The sequence below is a fragment of the Scyliorhinus canicula genome, chromosome 2 (genome assembly GCF_902713615.1).
Source record: "Scyliorhinus canicula chromosome 2, sScyCan1.1, whole genome shotgun sequence".
Lineage (NCBI taxonomy): Eukaryota > Metazoa > Chordata > Chondrichthyes > Carcharhiniformes > Scyliorhinidae > Scyliorhinus > Scyliorhinus canicula.
In genome coordinates, this window is record NC_052147.1 from 30,034,453 (window position 1) to 30,052,628 (window position 18,176).

Here is an 18,176-nt window from a genome sequence, read left to right on the forward strand (position 1 = left end):
GCTCTATCTATAATTCCCGCTGCCTCGGAAAGGCAGCCAGCATAATTAAGGACCCCACGCACCCCAGACAATGGGCGGGATTCTCCCATACATCAGCTAAGTGTTGCACGCCGGCGTCAACGGTCTTTTTGGGGCCCCATTCTCCGGTCCACACGGGGGCCAGTACGGGCGCGGCTGCAGAGTAGCGTCAGAGACACGGCGCCACACAATCGACGCACATAAGGTGACGCGTGCGCACAGAACGTCGACGGAGCAAGATGGCGCCACGCTGAGCAGCGCCCCGGTTCACGGACCATGACATAGAGACGGTCCTGGATGCCCTCCAGGATAGGAGGGGGCACCTGTACCCCGGACCCGGCCAGAGGGTCCCACCCAACGGGCCCGGCGTCTGTGGAGGGAGGCGGCAGCGGCCGTCAGTGTCATCGCAGTGTCACCCAGGACTGGCGAGCAGTGTCGCAAAAAGGTGAACGACCTACTCAGGGCAGCAAGGGTGAGTACCCAGCAATGTGCCCATGGCACCACCCCCTCTACCCCCACACATGTGACACCCACCCCTCCCCTGGGGGACAGTACAACCACAGCCGTGACCCACATGGCTACCGCCACCCATGCAAGCCACGTTAGCCGTGTGCCCTGTGCACCCATGCCAACATAGACCCAACTGCCGGGCTGTATGCATTGGACTGCCTAACAATGCTGTTATTTGTGTGCGCCCCCCCCAACTCCAGGAGAAGAGCGCCCATAACCAACGAGAGCGGGCCCAAACCGGAGGGGGCTAACCTAACTTGTGGCCCCTCACCGTGCACGAGCAGAGGGCACTGGGCATAGCTGGTGCACCCGAGGAGCGGGAGATTGCCAATGCCGAGATCGGGGGCGCGCCACCAAGTGAGATCCCCCCTGCCTGACTCCGTTCCCCTCAGCCCTCTCCCCTCAGCCCTTTCCCTTCAGCTCTCTCCCCTCAGCCCTCTCCCCTCAGCTCTCTCCCCTCAGCCCTCTCCCCTCAGCCCTGACCCCTCAGCCCTCTCCCCTCAGCCCTCTCCCCTCAGCCCTTTCCCCTCAGCCCTCTCCCCTCAGCCCTTTCCCCTCAGCCCTCTCCCCTCAGCCCTTTCCCCTCAGCCCACTCCCCTCAGCCCTCTCCCCTCAGCCCTTTCCCCTCAGCCCTGACCCCTCAGCCCACTCCCCTCAGCCCTCGCCCCTCAGCCCTGACCCCTCAGCCCTTTCCCCTCAGCCCTGACCCCTCAGCCCACTCCCCTCAGCCCTCGCCCCTCAGCCCTCTCCCCTCAGCCCTTTCCCCTCAGCCCTGACCCCTCAGCCCACTCCCCTCAGCCCTCGCCCCTCAGCCCTCTCCCCTCAGCCCTTTCCCCTCAGCCCACTCCCCTCAGCCCACTCCCCTCAGCCCTCTCCCCTCAGCCCTTTCCCCTCAGCCCTGACCCCTCAGCCCTCTCCCCTCAGCCCTCTCCCCTCAGCCCTTTCCCCTCAGCCCTTTCCCCTCAGCCCTGACCCCCTCAGCCCTCTCCCCTCAGCCCTCTCCCCTCAGCCCTCTCCCCTCAGCCCTCTCCCCTCAGCCCTCTCCCCTCAGCCCTTTCCCCTCAGCCCTTTCCCCTCAGCCCTCTCCCCTCAGCCCTCTCCCCTCAGCCCTCTCCCCTCAGCCCTCTCCCCTCAGCCCTTTCCCCTCAGCCCTGACCCCCTCAGCCCTCTCCCCTCAGCCCTCTCCCCTCAGCCCTCTCCCCTCAGCCATCCCCCCTCAGCCCTCTCCCCTCAGCCCTCTCCCCTCAGCCCACTCCCCACAACACTTTCCCCTCAGCCCTTTCCCCTCAGCTCTTTCCCCTCAGCTCTTTCCCCTCAGCCCTGACCCCCTCAGCCCTGACCCCCTCAGCTCTCTCCCCTCAGCCCACTCCCCTCAGCCCTCTCCCCTCAGCCCTCTCCCCTCAGCCCTCTCCCCTCAGCCCTCTCCCCTCAGCCCTCTTCCCTCAGCCCTCTCCCCTCAGCCCTTTCCCCTCAGCCCTTTCCCCTCAGCCCTTTCCCCTCAGCTCTCTCCCCTCAGCCCTTTCCCCTCAGCTCTCTCCCCTCACCCCTTACCGCGACCCACACACCATGGTGTAGTGTGTCTTGCAGGGCCATGCGGCGACTGACCCGGCCCACCTGGCAGACCCCGCCCGCGCCCAGTGCCTGGCAGGCCAGTCGATGCAGGTCGACTGTGCCCATCAGGCTTACACCACCCCCATCCAGCGCCTGGGCGGGCAGCCCACAGGGACTCTAGCAGCGATGGGGAGGGCAGCTCCAACAACAGCCCTCCGGCCCAGTCCAGTGACGACATGACGACACAGGGCGCCAGCTCACAGGGGACAGACTTCCATGGAAGACCACAACACGACACCGACACGGAGAGGATGGGCAGACAGGACACCGCACCCTAGGGGACCCCCGACTGCAGGTCCGATGAAGACACTGAGGTTGTGTCACAGCTGTCCCCTGCACCCTCCGCCACCTCGGTTGGCCATTTTAGTGATCAGGTTTCTGGGACACTAACTGGTGCGCACCGCACAGCCGCTCCGGTACAGCAGGTGGAGGTAGGAGCAGCCGAGGGGTCGGACAGTCGGAGGGCAGACCAACCCCAGCAAACAGCTGCCGCCCAGACGGGTCCCGAGTTCCTGGAATTCCCTCACCCACCCATAGATCCGATGCAGTCAGAGACCCAGGGACGTGAGAAGGGGGTGATGGCCGGTTTCCAGCATCCGCGTGAAGGAGCAGGAAATGGTGCCGGTCATGAGTGCCACACAGGCCAACACCGCACGGGCGGCGTCTGCGGTGGAGGCAATGGTGGCGACGGTATCGGGCATGGGTCTGAGTTTGCAGGGCCTGGGGCTAACTGTGCATGAGGCCTCCGCGGCCCAGGACAGGGCTGCTCTCTCACAGGCAGCCATGAGCCAGAGCCAGCTGAACATCGCAGAGGCGCTCAACAACCTGGCGCGGTCTCAGCAGGCCATCGCTCAGAGCATCAGCGCCATTGCCCTGGTGCTGGCCGCGTTGTACAGAGCCAGACAGAGATGGCCAACTCCCTGAGCTATATGACTGCAAACGTTCAGACCCTGGTCGATACCAGCATGGGCCTCCAGGACTGGCAGTGCCAGGTGACGGGCGTGCCCCGGGTGCTGGATCCGCTCGCATCCCTGTCCCATGGAGAGTCCCGGGGGCCATCGGGCACCCTGAGGGAGGAGGAGGTGATGCGGCCTGTTCCGGGTCCCCTTGCAGGGGAGGTCCCGGAACTCCACACCACCTTGGACTTCCCCCCCACCGTCCCTGGTGCATCTGGTGGGCAGCGGGCAGAACAGGGTGGCACCACGCCATCCCACTCGCCCGAGGTGTAGCCGTGCCCATCCAGGCTGGGCCGCCCCAGGAAATGGCCGCCAAAGGAGACCCTAGTCACAGGGCCGGGATCACAGGAGTCCGCCTCCAGTTCTGCTGTACCGTCTGGGGGAACACCTCGACATAGTAATAGGACTCGTAGGACCAGAAAGGTAGACACTGAGTAAGTTGGCATGGGTGCAGGACACAGAATAGTTAAATGGGCTAGGGCACATGTACAGAACGCCCGTTATTAAACATCTTTCACGCCTATGTAAGCTGTCTCTGTGCTCTGTCCGATGCGTGCGGGGGTGGGGCGGGGACGGGGCGGGGACTGCGTGCCAGTGTGGATGCGGGGTGCTGTGATGGAATGTTGAGCTCCGGTGAGTGTGACGTGTGGCCCTGCGCCCCACCCCCAACAGTTCTCCCACGCCAACTCGCCCCCAGCCATACGACAGGGCCATGAGATGCAGTGTCTAGGCCCCATGCAGGGTCCACCCAGGTGGAGGGTCTTGATCTGGCCATGAGTAAGACACTGTCGAACCATGTGCAGCTCGGAGCCCATCGCAGAGCGGGCTGTCGTCATCCTCCATGCCTTGTACCAGACCCGCTTACACCGTCAACCGTGTGACCCCCATCCCGTGGTGCCGCAGGTGAATGTGTCATGGAGGGGTGGTATGCATGCGGGTGATGTGGTGGTGGGGAGGTGAGGATGGTCGGTGGTGGGTGGAGTCATGCACACTGCCAGGGTACCTGGCGCTGACATGCAGGATCGTCATCCTGTGGTCACAGACCACCTGCACGTTCATTGAGTACGTACCCTTCCCGTTTATGCACGTGGTCCTTTCATCCAATGTGGGCCGCATGGCGATGTGCACTCCATCGATTGCCCCCTGGACAACGGGTATCCAAGCAACAGCGGCGAACCCCGCTGCGCGGGCATCCTGGTGGGCGCGGTCGACAGGGAACTGTATGTATCGGTTCGCGATGTCGTACAGGGCGTCAGTGACGGCCCGGATGCACCTGTGCCAGAAATGTCCCCACTTGGCGACTAGAACGACCCTGTCGCAAAGAAGTTGGGGGCGACTGTCACCTTGACGGCCACCGGGAGGGCATGTCCAACCCCAGTCCCACGTGGTGCCAGTTGTGCCATAAGGTGGCAGATGTGGGCAACAGTCTCCCGGCTCATCCGGAGTTTCCTCCTGCACGCCCTGTCCGGGAAGTCTCGAAGTACATGCGGTGCCGGTAAAGACGAGGTCTCATCTGACGCCTCCGTGGCCCTGGCACACCCTCCTCCTCCTCGGTATCCTTCTGCTGTGGCTCCTGCACGTCGTGGTGCTCCTCTTGCGCCTCTCGGGCGTGTGGCTCTGCAGCCTGAGCGGCTTGCACGTGCCCGACTGCGGCCTGCTCCTCTACAGCAGGCTCTGCCACCTCCCTATCACGCCCCTGCTCCAGCTCCCATTGGGCCTCATGCAGGGCAGCGGCCCCCGCTATGGCGGCCAACAACGCTGGCAGGTGGCTAAGCATTGTACGATCTGCAGGGGGTGGATGTAGACAGGGTTTCATCATTGGCATACCCCCCTCCACAACCATGTGCCGTGGGCTACATGGCCGGACCCGGTTGCCAACACGTGTGCCCTGAGACCTGTCGGCTGTGCCTTCTGCCAGGGCCACTGTCTGGTGGCACTGCCCTCACCGGGGGCTGCCGTGTGTGCCGCCTTGGAACTACCCGCTGGTGGGTGCTGCCAGCTGGGGGGACATGGGGTTCTGGCACACGTGAGGATGGCCGGGATGTCTGAGCTGCGACAGTGAATGGGTTGGGTGGACATCCGCGTGTCCACCGTCATGGCGTTTGGGCCTTGGATCCGCCTTGCCATGGCGGGCCATGGCCGCACATAGCCTTTGTCCCCCCCCACTGTTCCTTCGCGAACCCCCCCCCCCCCTCCCGGCAGCGTATGCGTGGAAACATACCCCCCCCCAACCCCAGGGGGGCCTCCCCCACACCGCCCGCAACCACGGCCGTGCCGACCCCCTCCCCGGGTCCCCATCCCCAACACCGCCAACCACCTCCTCCCGCAGCGTCAGCCAGCACGACTGGTTTAAGCTTTTTTAGACCATATTAGAACGGCGGCGGCGTGACATCTGGTCACGCCGGCGGGACCTCAGCCCATCCGGCCTGGAGGATCGCTGGCCTACCAGAGAATTGCTGCTACGACCGCTTGCCACGATTCGCCGCACAGCGGGGCGCCGTGCGACCCCCCCCCCGGGATTCTCGGACCCGGTGCGGGCGGAGACAATCCCGCCCATGCTCTCTTCCACCTCCTTCAGTCAGGAAAAAGATACCAAAGTTTGAGGTCACGTACCAACCGACTCAAGAACAGCTTCTTCCCTGCTGCCATCAGACGTTTGAATGGACCTACCTCGTATTAAGCTGATCTATTCTCTACACCTTGCCATAACTGTAACATTATATTGTGCAGTCACTCCTTCCTTCCCTATGTACGGGATGCATTGTTTGTACAGCATGCAAGAAACAATACTTTTCACTGTATACTAATACATGTGACAATAATAAATCAAATCAAAAAGAAAATTCCTTTATCTCAGGAACCAGCCTTGTGAATCTTCTCTGAACTGCCTCCAATGCAAATATATCCTTCCTTAAGAAAGGAGACCAAAACTATGCAAATTATTCTGGGTGCGGTCTCACCAAAGCTCTGTACAGTTGTAGCAAGTCTGTCTGCTCTTATACTCCACCCCCTTACACTAAAGACTTTGTATTAATCTACTAATGGATTACATGTGCCTTGCATTCTTAGACAGAAACAGTTCAGTTGCTTTGATATCCAGTTGTATTAATAGTCTTTATTTAAAGATGCACATTGCATTACATGTCAAATATTGTTTAAGGATTCATATATCAATGTACATTTGCTTGATAAAGGAATTTTTGTAGGTTGCTCTGGATACAACATAATGCGGAGGCATTCTGTTACACCCATCAGTAATGGCAAGATAATACATTCAAATAATTACACTTTTTATATAATATCATTTTAGTTTATACACAGGAACTCACATCAAGTGGCATTCACAGTGTATTAGGTCGCATTCATTCTATAATTATTCTAGATATGCATTTGAATAAATATTTATTGCATGACTTTTACAGTTTACACAAGATATTGCCATTTTTGTAAGAGAATATATAGATTAAGATAGAAATCTAAAGTGTGAGGAAATGGTACTTGATAGCTTGAGATTAATTCTAAACTGTACACAAGTCCAGAGAAACGGGTCACTACGCAGGGCAGCATATTGTGTTCCTGTCCTCGGATCAGGGCTATGCTTGTCCATTCATTGTCGACCCTCTCAGGTTAGTTCTGGAGTGAAAGGTAAATTTAACAGAACCAAAGAAAAGGTTGCATTTGTGTAGCACCTCATCAAGCCCCAAAGTGCTTCATATCCAATCAATGCGCTCATTACTGTTATGTCGGTCTCACATAAAACATGATGTGGAGATGCCGGCGTTGGACTGGGGTGATCACAGTAAGAAGTCTTACCAACACCAGGTTAAAGTCCAACAGGTTTGTTTCAAACACGAGCTTTCGGAACGCAGCTCCTTCCTCAGGTGAATGTGATCAGGTGATTCACCCGAGGAAGGAGCAGTGCTCCGAAAGCTCGTGTTTGAAAGAAACCTGTTGGACTTTAACCTGGTGTTGTAAGACTCCTTACTGTGCTCACATAAAACAGGGATGAATGACGAGTGAATTTGTTCTGGCTGAGTGGTAAGGCCGGCTGGGGCACCTCCCTCCTGCTCCTCAGCTAGCGCTCTGGGAGTGTTTATATCTGCCTGAACTGGGAGTTAGTGCGATTTAATGCGGCAGGTTTTCCTGATCTTGCAAATGGATTCTTGGATCAGTGCCACAAAGATAGAAAATTGAGCAAGTGAAAATGGGCAGACCACAAAGGGGCTCACCTGATTTTGACGTATTGATGGGCCCCGGGGATCAAATTGACCCAGTTGGTGGACGAGGAAAACCTACCCTCAGGTCTTATCCAAGAAGTTATTTTCTGCCAATGCAGCGTTCCTTTAATCGGAACGCCAGCCCCACAGTTGGGCTTGAACCCACAACTGTCCAGCCCGGTGTTACCAGCTGAGCCAAACTGACTTCAACAACTAGACAGTGCAGAGATCTTTTTTATTCAATAGAAGGGCTGACCGCCAAAGAAACATTGGCCGTAAAATGTTCTCAAACGAAACATTTGCACCTTTGGCAGCTGGATAACAGCACCAATGATGGCAAGAAAAAAACTATTCAACAAACCCTTTTTTGTTGTTGTTCCTTGAAAGGCAGAAGGAGCCAAGCATCACTCACCCCATCAATATCATATGAAAGCGATGTGGTCTGAAATGGAGATAATTAGTTCTTGCTTCCAAATGCTGGGAACTTATTGTCTTTGCAACCTCCAATTTTCTTTTATTTCTTTTTCAATAAAAGTTCGCCAAATGGAAACATCCGTTGTGGCAAGTATTCGGCATTACCCTAATTCCATAACAATACTAGTCTGAATCAGACTTCCCTTCTGCACTGTTGCTTACAATCATCATATAAAATTCTATTAAAGGCCTGTACAAATTAGGAAGGTTGTTTCAGTGACAGCCTTAAAAAACTGTGTTGATCCAAAACATTAAACTGACCTTGGGCAATAATGATCTAATTATCATGTGATAATGAGCAACAGGTGTTTATTTTCCAACTTTAGTCATGCTTACAGCATGCAATTCCAAACGCACAAGAGTCAAAACTTTAGAAAGACATTGCTTTACATCCCATCGTATCCTGTGCAAACATAAATCAAATGACACATGAGACAAACAATTTAGGTTAGGTCAAAATGTAATAGCTAACTGGGTATTTCTTTCATCTCGTTTATCAGAGTTAGTTCTGGTCGGCCTATGCCATCAGAGATTTTAGTTTAGTCTAGAGAAAAGGATCATCCGTAATATACTCCCCTTCTTGAGGGAGATCTGACACTTTGGGTGTCCAGTCTCACTCGATCTGTTTTCAAGTGTTGTGTACAGTCCTGAGCAGTCAGATTGAAGCTCCACCCATTTCTATCTGAGACACCGCTTTGAGCCAGTCTAAACAAACTGCTGTGAGCTGATTCAGAGTTTACTGTGAGGGATCAAGCTAACTGATTCAGAGGGAGCGGGAGAAAATGCAATCCAAATTTTTCAAAGCGATTGTAGCAAGAGTTGAACAGAAGAATGCAGTGTTTACGTCAAAGTTTTGTGTAAGATAGGAAGCTCAGCGGGCGGGATTCCCACCCTCACCCCCACCGTGCAAAGCCTGTGCACTGCCACTGGCGGGATCATCCAGTCCCACTGCGGCCAACAGGTTACCCCCTGTTCGCACCCTCTGCTGACGGGTAAACCGCGGCGCGGCGGGGGGGGGGGTCTCCATTGGCGGCACCAGAAAATCCCGCCGGCGGAAACAACTGGAAAATATTGGCCAGCAGTTGTGACTGAGCGGCTGGGCGAGAGAGAACATTGGTTTCATTAAGAGAACAACATTGATTATATCGATATAAATATGTGGGATATATCAAATAATCTACCAATTGCATTTTACTTGAGTTGGTTTTTTAATGAAAAGTTGGATAATTCCAAGTGATGTTCAATCTTTCCGAGCAACACTGGAATTTTGTGGACCATACATAGATGGCAAGGGAAGTGGTTGACCTGAATAAGACAGTACAACACAAACAGTGAATGAAAAACAAAATGTTAAAAGATGCTTGAAATCCGAAACAATAACAAAAGGTTCTGAAACACTCAGCAGGTCAGACAGCATCTGCCGAGAGAAGACAAGTCGACATCTCATGACCTTTCCTCAGTGCATATCTTGTACTTGGGCAAGATAGGCTTTGGAAACCTCAACAGTGCAGAGTACACAAATGGTTTAAAAATATCTAATAAAAACTCACTATTCTTTTATAACAAGCATCAAGCATTTAATAAACTCTCCTTTACAGAATTTAGTCAAAATATTAACAACAAGTGGACATGCCCGAAAAATATTATTTTCTCTTTCGACTCCTGATCCCATTTCGAGAATATAATCGTCAGCTCTTTTTACAACAGGTCCTTAATCATAATGCTCCATTAATTATAAAACTTAACATTTTTGAGAACACTCAAAAATCCAATATAATCTTGAGCCTTCACTTGTGGGGGAGAAAAATACCAATTATTGCATGACTTCCCTGGGATTGAAATGTTATTCCAACCCTCGCCCGCTGTCCCCATAACATGCCACTGATTTCGACAATTGCCCACCGAGTGATGCACGAGCTAGGAAAATAAATTCAGGTAGTTTGAACTGCAACAATGCAAAGCTGATTAAGACAATCAGTAGCATTTAAATAAAAAGTTGCCACTCACTGGATTACGCTGTCTCGCTCACTCAATGATTTATTCTTAGCTGTGCTATCAATCCCCTGGTGCTCTTTGCACATTTGCCCTTCACTGGAAACCCAAATGGTTTACAAAGGTACCACGGGGGAAGGTGAACTGTCACCTTTACCTGGAAGCCCAGGATATCAGTTCCCTATGTGGTTGACTCAATTCCTCAAGGGCACTGAGTGGTGAGCAAATCAAATTGATTTGCCACTGGCACCCCTATCCCAAGAACAAATAATTCAATAAATATTTCTGCTTCCAAAATACTGTTTTCAATGCGATACATAAATATCTGAGGAATCCACTGTACAATGATTATGGGAAATAGGAAGTATCCAGGGCAGATCAATGATACAGCGACTGGGAATGGAATGCGCTTGTTGAACCAAATCTCTCACTCCAGACTTTTATTTTGATTGCGTGATAGAGGAGTGCATTGGTTAAAAGAAAAGGGTTCTTGGTCTGAGCTTGTTCTCATTGGGAGCGATATTGGTCACAAAGGATTGAAACGGTTTGCTTTCTCTTGGTCTTTAGAATTCGGCCCAGCCAGATCATGAGGGAGCATGCCCTATTTGGGAGCCTGTGGTTTGGGATGCTTTACCATCTTTGTATAAGTATTGGGGCATAGTGGTAATGTCACCAGACTAGTAATCCTGAGACCCAGGGTCATTCTCTGGGGATCCCTGGGTTCGTATTCCACCATGGCAGATGGTGACATCTGAATTTAATAAATATCTGGAATTAAAAGTCTCGGGGTAAATGTCCCGGGAAAACCAGGAGAATCGGTGCAGGCGTGATGGAAATTTGATGGATCATTTAAATGTCTGTTGATCTCGGGTGGGAATCTCCAGTTCCGGGGTGGGCAAAGCCAGTCCCTGTCCATAATGATGACTGTGAAACCATTGTCAATTGTTGTAAAAGAAAAACTCAGAGAATCCCGCTGTCAGCGTACGGCCGGAGAATTTTGGCCCACATCTTACCATCCCGCCTGCCTCCATGATGCCCTTAATTTACCTACCCCCAAATCAGAACAATACTCTCACATGAATGCAGCCTATCTCAATAAAGTTTGTTAATGTCCTTTAGGGAAGGGAATCCGCTACCCTTACTTGGTCTGGCCTACATGTGACTCCAGATCCAAAGCAATGTGGTTGACTCTTAGTTGGCCTCTGAAATGGCCGAGCAAACCACTCTGTTCAAGAGCAAGTAGGGATGGGCAACAAATGCTGGCCCAGCCAGAGATCCCCATTATCCCTTCAATGAATACAAAAAGGACTGCTGATTCATTTTGGATTCTGTGCTCAGCCATTTTCTCCTTTTCGGCGATTGTTTGGAGTTGAAGGGTGGACTGAACAATAAGCTTCTAAGAATGAGACCCAGGTGTATTGGTATTTTTGTTTTGTTCGTTTAACTATTTCTCCCCCTTCCTCCGAGGGTGGTCCCAACAAACATCGCCGTTTTCACCAGCTCTGAGTGCGATGTGCGTGAGAGTCACCCAGGATGCTCCTTCTTCCGATTTCCTCCAGCTTCCAGTGGGGCCCTGAGGATAGCACTCACTACCTCACCAGAATATCACACATTCGCGATCAAAGATCAGCCTTGTGGGCAGGCACTGCACCTGAAATCATGGGCGGGATTCTCCGGCCTCTCTGACCTGAGAATCCTGCTGTCAGCGTACGGCCGGAGAATTCTGGCCCACATGGAATGAAAAAATGAAAATCGCTTATCGTCACGAGTAGGCTTCAATGAAGTTACTGTGAAAAGCCCCTAGTCGCCACATTCCGGCGCCTGTTTGGGGAGGCTGGTATGGGAATCTTACCATCTTACCATCCCGCCTGCCTCCATGATGCCCTAAATTTACCTACCCCCAAATCAGAACAATACTCTCACATGAATGCAGCCTATCTCAATAAATCACTCAAGCGTTCCCTATCTCACCAATTAATAATCAGGCATTGAGCTCACAAACATGTCTCCCTTCACAACCCGGCAGCGATTGACAACTTCTTATGTAAGTCCTGATCAGCATTTTCACAAAGTCACACAGGGAGTTGAAATAAAACACAGAAAATGCTGAAAGTAGTCAGCACGTCCCGCAGCACCCGTGGAGAGAGAATGAGAGTTCCATGTTCCAGGTCAATAACTTTTGTCAGGACTTGGAAAAGTCATAATTGTAATAGGTTTTGTGTAAGTGAAAGTGGGGGGGTGGCGGAGGAGGGGGGTTGACAAAAAGAACAAAAGGTAAAGCCCGTTCAAGGTGGGGGCAGGAGAGATTAAATGACAAAATGGTTCATGGTGCAAGGCCAAAGTGAGTGGTAAGAGGGGGGGGGGGGGGGGCAACGATAGAAACAAAAGGTGTGTCTAGAGGAAGAGTGAATGACAGGAGGATGAATAGTTGCCATCCGAAAACAAGGAAGAAGAAAAAAGAGGAACACAAAAAAGAAAAAAAAAATCAGAAAGGGGCAGTGGTAACAGTATCAAATTGTTGAATTCAGTGTTGCAACGAGAAAGCTGTAAAATGTCCAGTTGAAAGATGAGGTAATGTTCCTTGAGTTTGTGTTGAGCATGATTTAAAGGCTGTGAGTACGGTGGCACAGTGGTTAGCACTGCTGTCTCACAGTGCCAGGGACCCGGGTTCAAATCGGCCTTGGGTGAGAATGGAGATTGCATGTTCTCCCCGTGTCTCTGTGGGTTTCCTCCGGGTGCTCCAGGTTCCTCATACAGTCCAAAGATGTGCAGGTTCGTTTGATTGGCCTTGCTAAAATTGCCCCTTGGTGTCCAAAGATGTGCATGGATGGGGCAGGGGAGTAGGCCGATGTGGGGTGCTCTTTCAGAAGGTCGGTGCAGACTCAATGGGCTGAAGGGCCTCCTTATGCACTGTAAGGGTTCCATGGAAAGGTCAAAGTGGGAGAAAGACGGAGAATTAAAATGACTAAGTGGCCAGAGATCAGGGCGACATTTGTGGACTGAACCAAATTGTTCTGCAAAAAGTTCACCCAGTGGGCATTTGGTCTTCCCAGTGTACAGGAGACCTCATTGTGTGCAGAGAATACAGTATAATACATTGAAAGAAATGCAAGTAAAACACTGCTTCGCTTGCCAGGAGTGTTTTGGGCCTTGGACGGTGAGAAGGTTTTGAGAAATGATGGAGGAGTGGGCCACAGCTTTGTAAAGGGATCGATCCAATCAGAATGCTGAAAGCGGAGGTGGTGGGGGAAGATGCGCCTATTGGAGGCATCACGCTGGAGGTGGCAGAACTGGCAGAGCATGATCCACTGAAGGCGGAGGCTGGTGGTGTTAGAAGATCAGGACAAGGGGATCCCTACCATGGTTCTGAGAGGGAGGTGAAGATGCGAGAGCAGAAGTTGATGAAATACAACAGATGCAGTTGAGGAATCTGCCAACTACAGGGAATACTCGATGTGGGGGAAAGCCAAAAGTACTAACTGAGAAGGTTGTATCATCTGAACAGATGAGATGGAAATGCAGGAATTGGGGAAATGGAATAATAGGGTCCGTAGAGCAAGCAGGGTGTGAGGAAGAATAGGCCAGGCACATGTGGGAGTCAGTGGGCTTTAGTGGGCTGAATTATATGAGAAGCTGGACCCCCCCCCCCCAGCTGAGCAGTCAGAGGGGATTCTCCCAAGGGAACACTGACAAACCTGGAGCCATTTAAATTGGCCATTAATGGACAGGAGGCAGGATTTCCACCCTCAGAAACGGGAAGTCCCAACTCCGAGAGTTGCCCGCTCAAGCACCTCAATTGGACTGCTGGCACAACGCCAACGCTGCTGCTGGCATAATTTGAGTGGGGAGGGGCAGGGACGGTGATTATGTGGTGGCAGGCTACCCGCTCCTCTCCAAGCACGCGGGAAGGGGGGGGGGGGTGTAAGAGACAGCCCAGCGAATATTACTGGAAGGCCAATACCCAGGAATGGAGACAGAAAGGTCAAGGGATTGTAGGGAAGAGTCAGGGGATGAAGGTCAGAGAAGGGTGGAAATTGGAAGTAACGTCGATTGAATTTTCAGGTGGAAGGCTGGGAAACACCATGGATGCAGCAATCAATACATTAGCACAAGATTGGAGTGCAGGAGCCTGGATGATGCTGGAATTCCACAAAAAGGCAGCCATAGCTAGGACCCATATGGATTCTGATAGCAACACCTTTTATTTGGAGGATGCGCACGGCTCTATTGCATTTATAACCGTTCCCAGTTCTGATGAAACGGTTACAGACCTGAAACAGTTACACTTTCTCTTTCTCCACAGACAATGCTGAGTATTTCTGGTACTTTTCCTGTGTTTTTATTTCAGATTTCCTGCATGCACGGTATTATACTTTTGTGCGGAAAATTTAAAAACTGGATGTTCCTATCCCCGAGATTTTCTTTCCTGAAGCTGCTGCCTCGTGCTGATGTACTGTACCATGGGTGCGAGAAACCCTCCAGTTCTGAGCAATGAGGCTAGCCTGACCCCAGACAGGGGGCCACTGGATAGTAGTCAGGAAAGGGAACCCTGAATGATTTACCTCTTCAAAGCTGAGGAATGAAACACTAACTGTGGCTGTCCCAGTTGAGATCAACCATCCAACCACTGATTCAAACCTGGGACTTTCTTGATCTGTATGGGACCATTCCAGAGCATGCAGTGCATTTACCCATTAGTCACTGGTAACCATTTCAATTTTGGTGGCAATCCTTTTAAGTAAACAATGTATTACAACAGCTGTTGAATTCGCTTAAAATATTGGTTTGGTGAGATTAAACCGAAGGTGTCCATTTGGATTGAGCACCCTTTATAAATTGCACAATGTGAAATACTAATTTATATCACTGGTACTGTGTAGTTTTCTCTGCAGCATATTGCACACATTTCTTGCCCATCCCTTGGCTGGTAAAGAAACCAGAAGGTGCAACAATGCACTGAACTGCTCAAACAGGCTGGAATCATGAAGACTGAATCAATAAACCTACAAATTGAAATGTTTTAACCACCATATTTCAGTGTCCCAAACATTTGAGTTTTGGGCACAGCCTTTTTATTGCCATAATTACCATTAAAAGGGTCTCAAAATAGTGAAAGCTAGGTTATGTTCGGAACAAAAGCAGATAAAATTACGCGTGGGGAAATATACATCAGAATCCCTTTAAAAGGAGGACTAGTCAGTGTGCATTTGCAGATAGTACAAGATAGCTTCAATGCAAGTTGGTCACAGTGCAACAACATGTGCCACTTTGAAGAACCCCATATCCTGCTAATGTAACCATGATTCATTTCTGTGAAATGTGTAGTTTTGTGGAGGAAATAATTAAATCCATGTGTATGTTCAAATTTGTCGGTTCATTTAAGAATTTTCCAGGGTTAGCATTTCGTCTGAAGCTTTCTAAAAGCAAAATGATGATTTGCAGTCCAGCGATTTAAAAAAAAAAGTCATTGACAGTCTTACATTAAAAAATGTAAGTATATGACAGAAAGTCAATAACAGGAACCATAACGTATTTTCAAAGATGTTTTCAAAGACGTTACTAAACTGCATCTAGTTACGTTTAGCTGCTCTCGTTTGTAAGAAAGATTCATTTGTTCTTTCATGCAGAAAACAACCATTAAATGTGAAAATACACAAATTAAAGGGTTAACATCCCTTTTCCTCAATTTTCCAAGGCTGGAATGAAAGACTTGTTAAAAAAAATCAAGTCGTCCGACTCAGGGACTCATGGCAGTGAGGTTAACATACAGCAGTAATTTTATATTGCCAAAATATCATAAAATGCTGCAAGAACTATATTGCACTTCACAATTCAGTCCAAGAGCGAATTCATCCATGTCCATCACAACTGGAACAAATGAATTAAATGTTTAAAAATGTGTACAAAGTTCTTCTTTTTATAAAAGGAACTCTGTCATATTAGTATGCTCTCTATATATATATATGTATATATAACATAATATCAAAATATTATGAATCAAAATTTAAACTTAAAACCAGGATATATACTTTGCTATTAAAATGTACAAGAACGTTATCATTTTCATTCATTATTGGAGTTACTAACACCCAATATACAAATAATCTTGTTCGAGTCCATACAATTCCAATATATACTCTTTTAAGTTACTGAGCAAACAGAGACAAGTTTCCACAAGTAGTATGGCCTAATAAAAATTAGGCCAGAAAGGGCTACCCAACAAATTGCTTCCCAGGCAAAACATGTGTGGTGAAGTCCCTTGAAAAATAAAGTGATTTTTTTTTTAGCGCTCTTGCTGTTGAATACATTATAATTTAGTACTTGTGTGCACAAGTATAAAATGAACAGGAAATCTAGACGAACGTTGTTCTGCAGATGTCGTAGAAGTTGAAAATGTACAGGCGTACTTCTTAAAAGCTCCACAGGAGGGAGCGAGAGCTCCGTATTGGCAATCAGTCAGTCGTCTTTTTTTCAATTGGCTTTGGCTTTGTGTTAAAAGCTCATTTAACTTTCAAAATCGCCAAAAACGAGAAAAAAAAATCAATCTCTATGCATGGAAGAAAGAAATGCAAGGAGAGCCTCAGAAGGTCCTGCTCGACGATCCCCAGTGGCTGACGATGTGCTTAAATCATGTCTCGGCACATTGGCAGGTTGACGAACGTAAACACATTGAATTCGATCATTATCGAGAAACACAGGAAAATAGCATAGAGTGTGAGCACATAAATACCGAGTTTTGTATCCAGTTTCCATCCATTCACGTGGATACCAGCCACCTAGAACCGCAAACATATACACAGTTACCACAGCAGAAAGTACATGCAGTCACCTTGTCATGTGTGAGGTTAACAACAGGAACACGTCCGGACGCCCTATTGGCGACTATTGCTGACAAACTCCCAAAGTACATGAGAATGGCCCTGTTTTTAAAGTAAAAATGCCACATGGTACTGCTCAAAATAATTGCCAGTTTTCATGAGTAGAAAATAATTCTGACCAGCTCAGTCAGTGCGACAATCAGCAGCTGACAAAACTTACAACTAGGCCACAAGCAGAATACATAATGGTAAACTGTGCTGCACACATTTACAAGCATTATTTCATTCGCTTGTCTGGTTAGATTTCAATCATAGGTTGTCTTCTCTCCCTTCATTTGTTGTTGTCACGGAATATATTATTTCTAAACTCTGTGGGCTGGATTCTCCGAGTCTTCGTGGCGAAATCGTGTTCGATGGGGGGGGGGGGGGGGGGGGGGGGGGGGGGCGCGGAGAATGGCCGTTTACCTGGAAATTGGGACTGGCCCCGCTGGAGCGTTTCGTTCGGGAGTCTCTCGTGTGCGCTCTACGCGGCGCAGGTAAGGAGACATTGAGAGCCCCCCCCCCCACCGTGATTCTCTGTCCAAAACTGGCCGTGTTCCCGACGACGTGGTTGTCACCACGTATCGACCATCGGGAATCTCGGGGTGGCGGCTGCGGACTCAGTCCACAGCCTCCCTGATGGGAGGCGGGGGGATCGATCACCGGGGGGGGGGGGGGCCTCATGGATGTCCAGGGGAGCCATCGGGCATCGTGGACCCGCGGGTGCGCGCAATCTCCGGGGGGGGGGGGGGGGGGCGGGGGGCTACATTTTTTATGCCGCTCTGCTGTCCGAGTCCGCCATGTCCCACGGGGCGGCCACCTCAGGCTGCCGTGCGCATGCGCGGACTCCCAACCGGAAGTTCAGGGCCCTGTATCCGCCGCCAGAGTTCCGAAAAGCACACGGGGCCCTGCCAGTCCCCTGCAGGTGGGAGAATCACCCAGGACTTTTTCAAGGAAAGTCCAGAGTGAAACGCCAGCGTTTTTACACTGGCGCAAGGGTATAGCCCCCATTATTGGAGAATCCAGCCCTGTGTCTATTTCAACCCTTTCTGTACAGTGAATGTAAAAGATTAAAAGGCAGTATGGAATGAGAAAATACCTATTCCTTATGCTCTTCTTCTCCAGGTAGCAACCCTGATTATTTGAGCCTTGCTCATACGGCTTATGCTGGGGTTTTACTGCAGCGTAGGAGGTGTGTTGTTATGTTACTTTGAGTAGCATAAGCCGCTACTTGGTGTAAGCGCTGTTAAAGAATACTCCAGACCTCGGGGTAAGTTGAACGTATTTATTCAGCAATTAACAATGCTCCTAAATGAGTTCTACACTCTACTGATCTGACTCTAGTAACACAGTACACTCTACTAACTATATGAACTTACTCTAGACCACGTGTGGTGGTGTGACAGTGCTGCTTACTACACATGTCTTGCTCTCTAGGTTTCTGCCAGTGGAAGGGGCCGAGGGCCTATGTGTCTTGTCTTTTATAGTGTTCGCGTGGTGCTCTCTTGTGGGTGTTCTGATTACCCATTGTTTGTGTCTTA

At 50.4% G+C, this 18,176-nt stretch overlaps 1 protein-coding gene across 2 annotated transcripts in view; it reads right to left on the minus strand.

Annotated features, from left to right (window-relative positions):
- Nucleotides 1–13,406: 13,406 nt before the first annotated feature.
- Nucleotides 13,407–18,176, minus strand: part of LOC119951867 (sodium/potassium/calcium exchanger 4-like) — a 295,680-nt gene continuing 290,910 nt past the window's right edge. For both annotated transcript variants that reach the window (XM_038775239.1, XM_038775240.1), the window contains one exon: nt 13,407–16,554. In XM_038775239.1, coding sequence (XP_038631167.1) covers nt 16,402–16,554 — 153 coding nt within the window. In that variant the 3' untranslated portion in view covers nt 13,407–16,401. The remainder of the gene's footprint in view (nt 16,555–18,176) is intronic.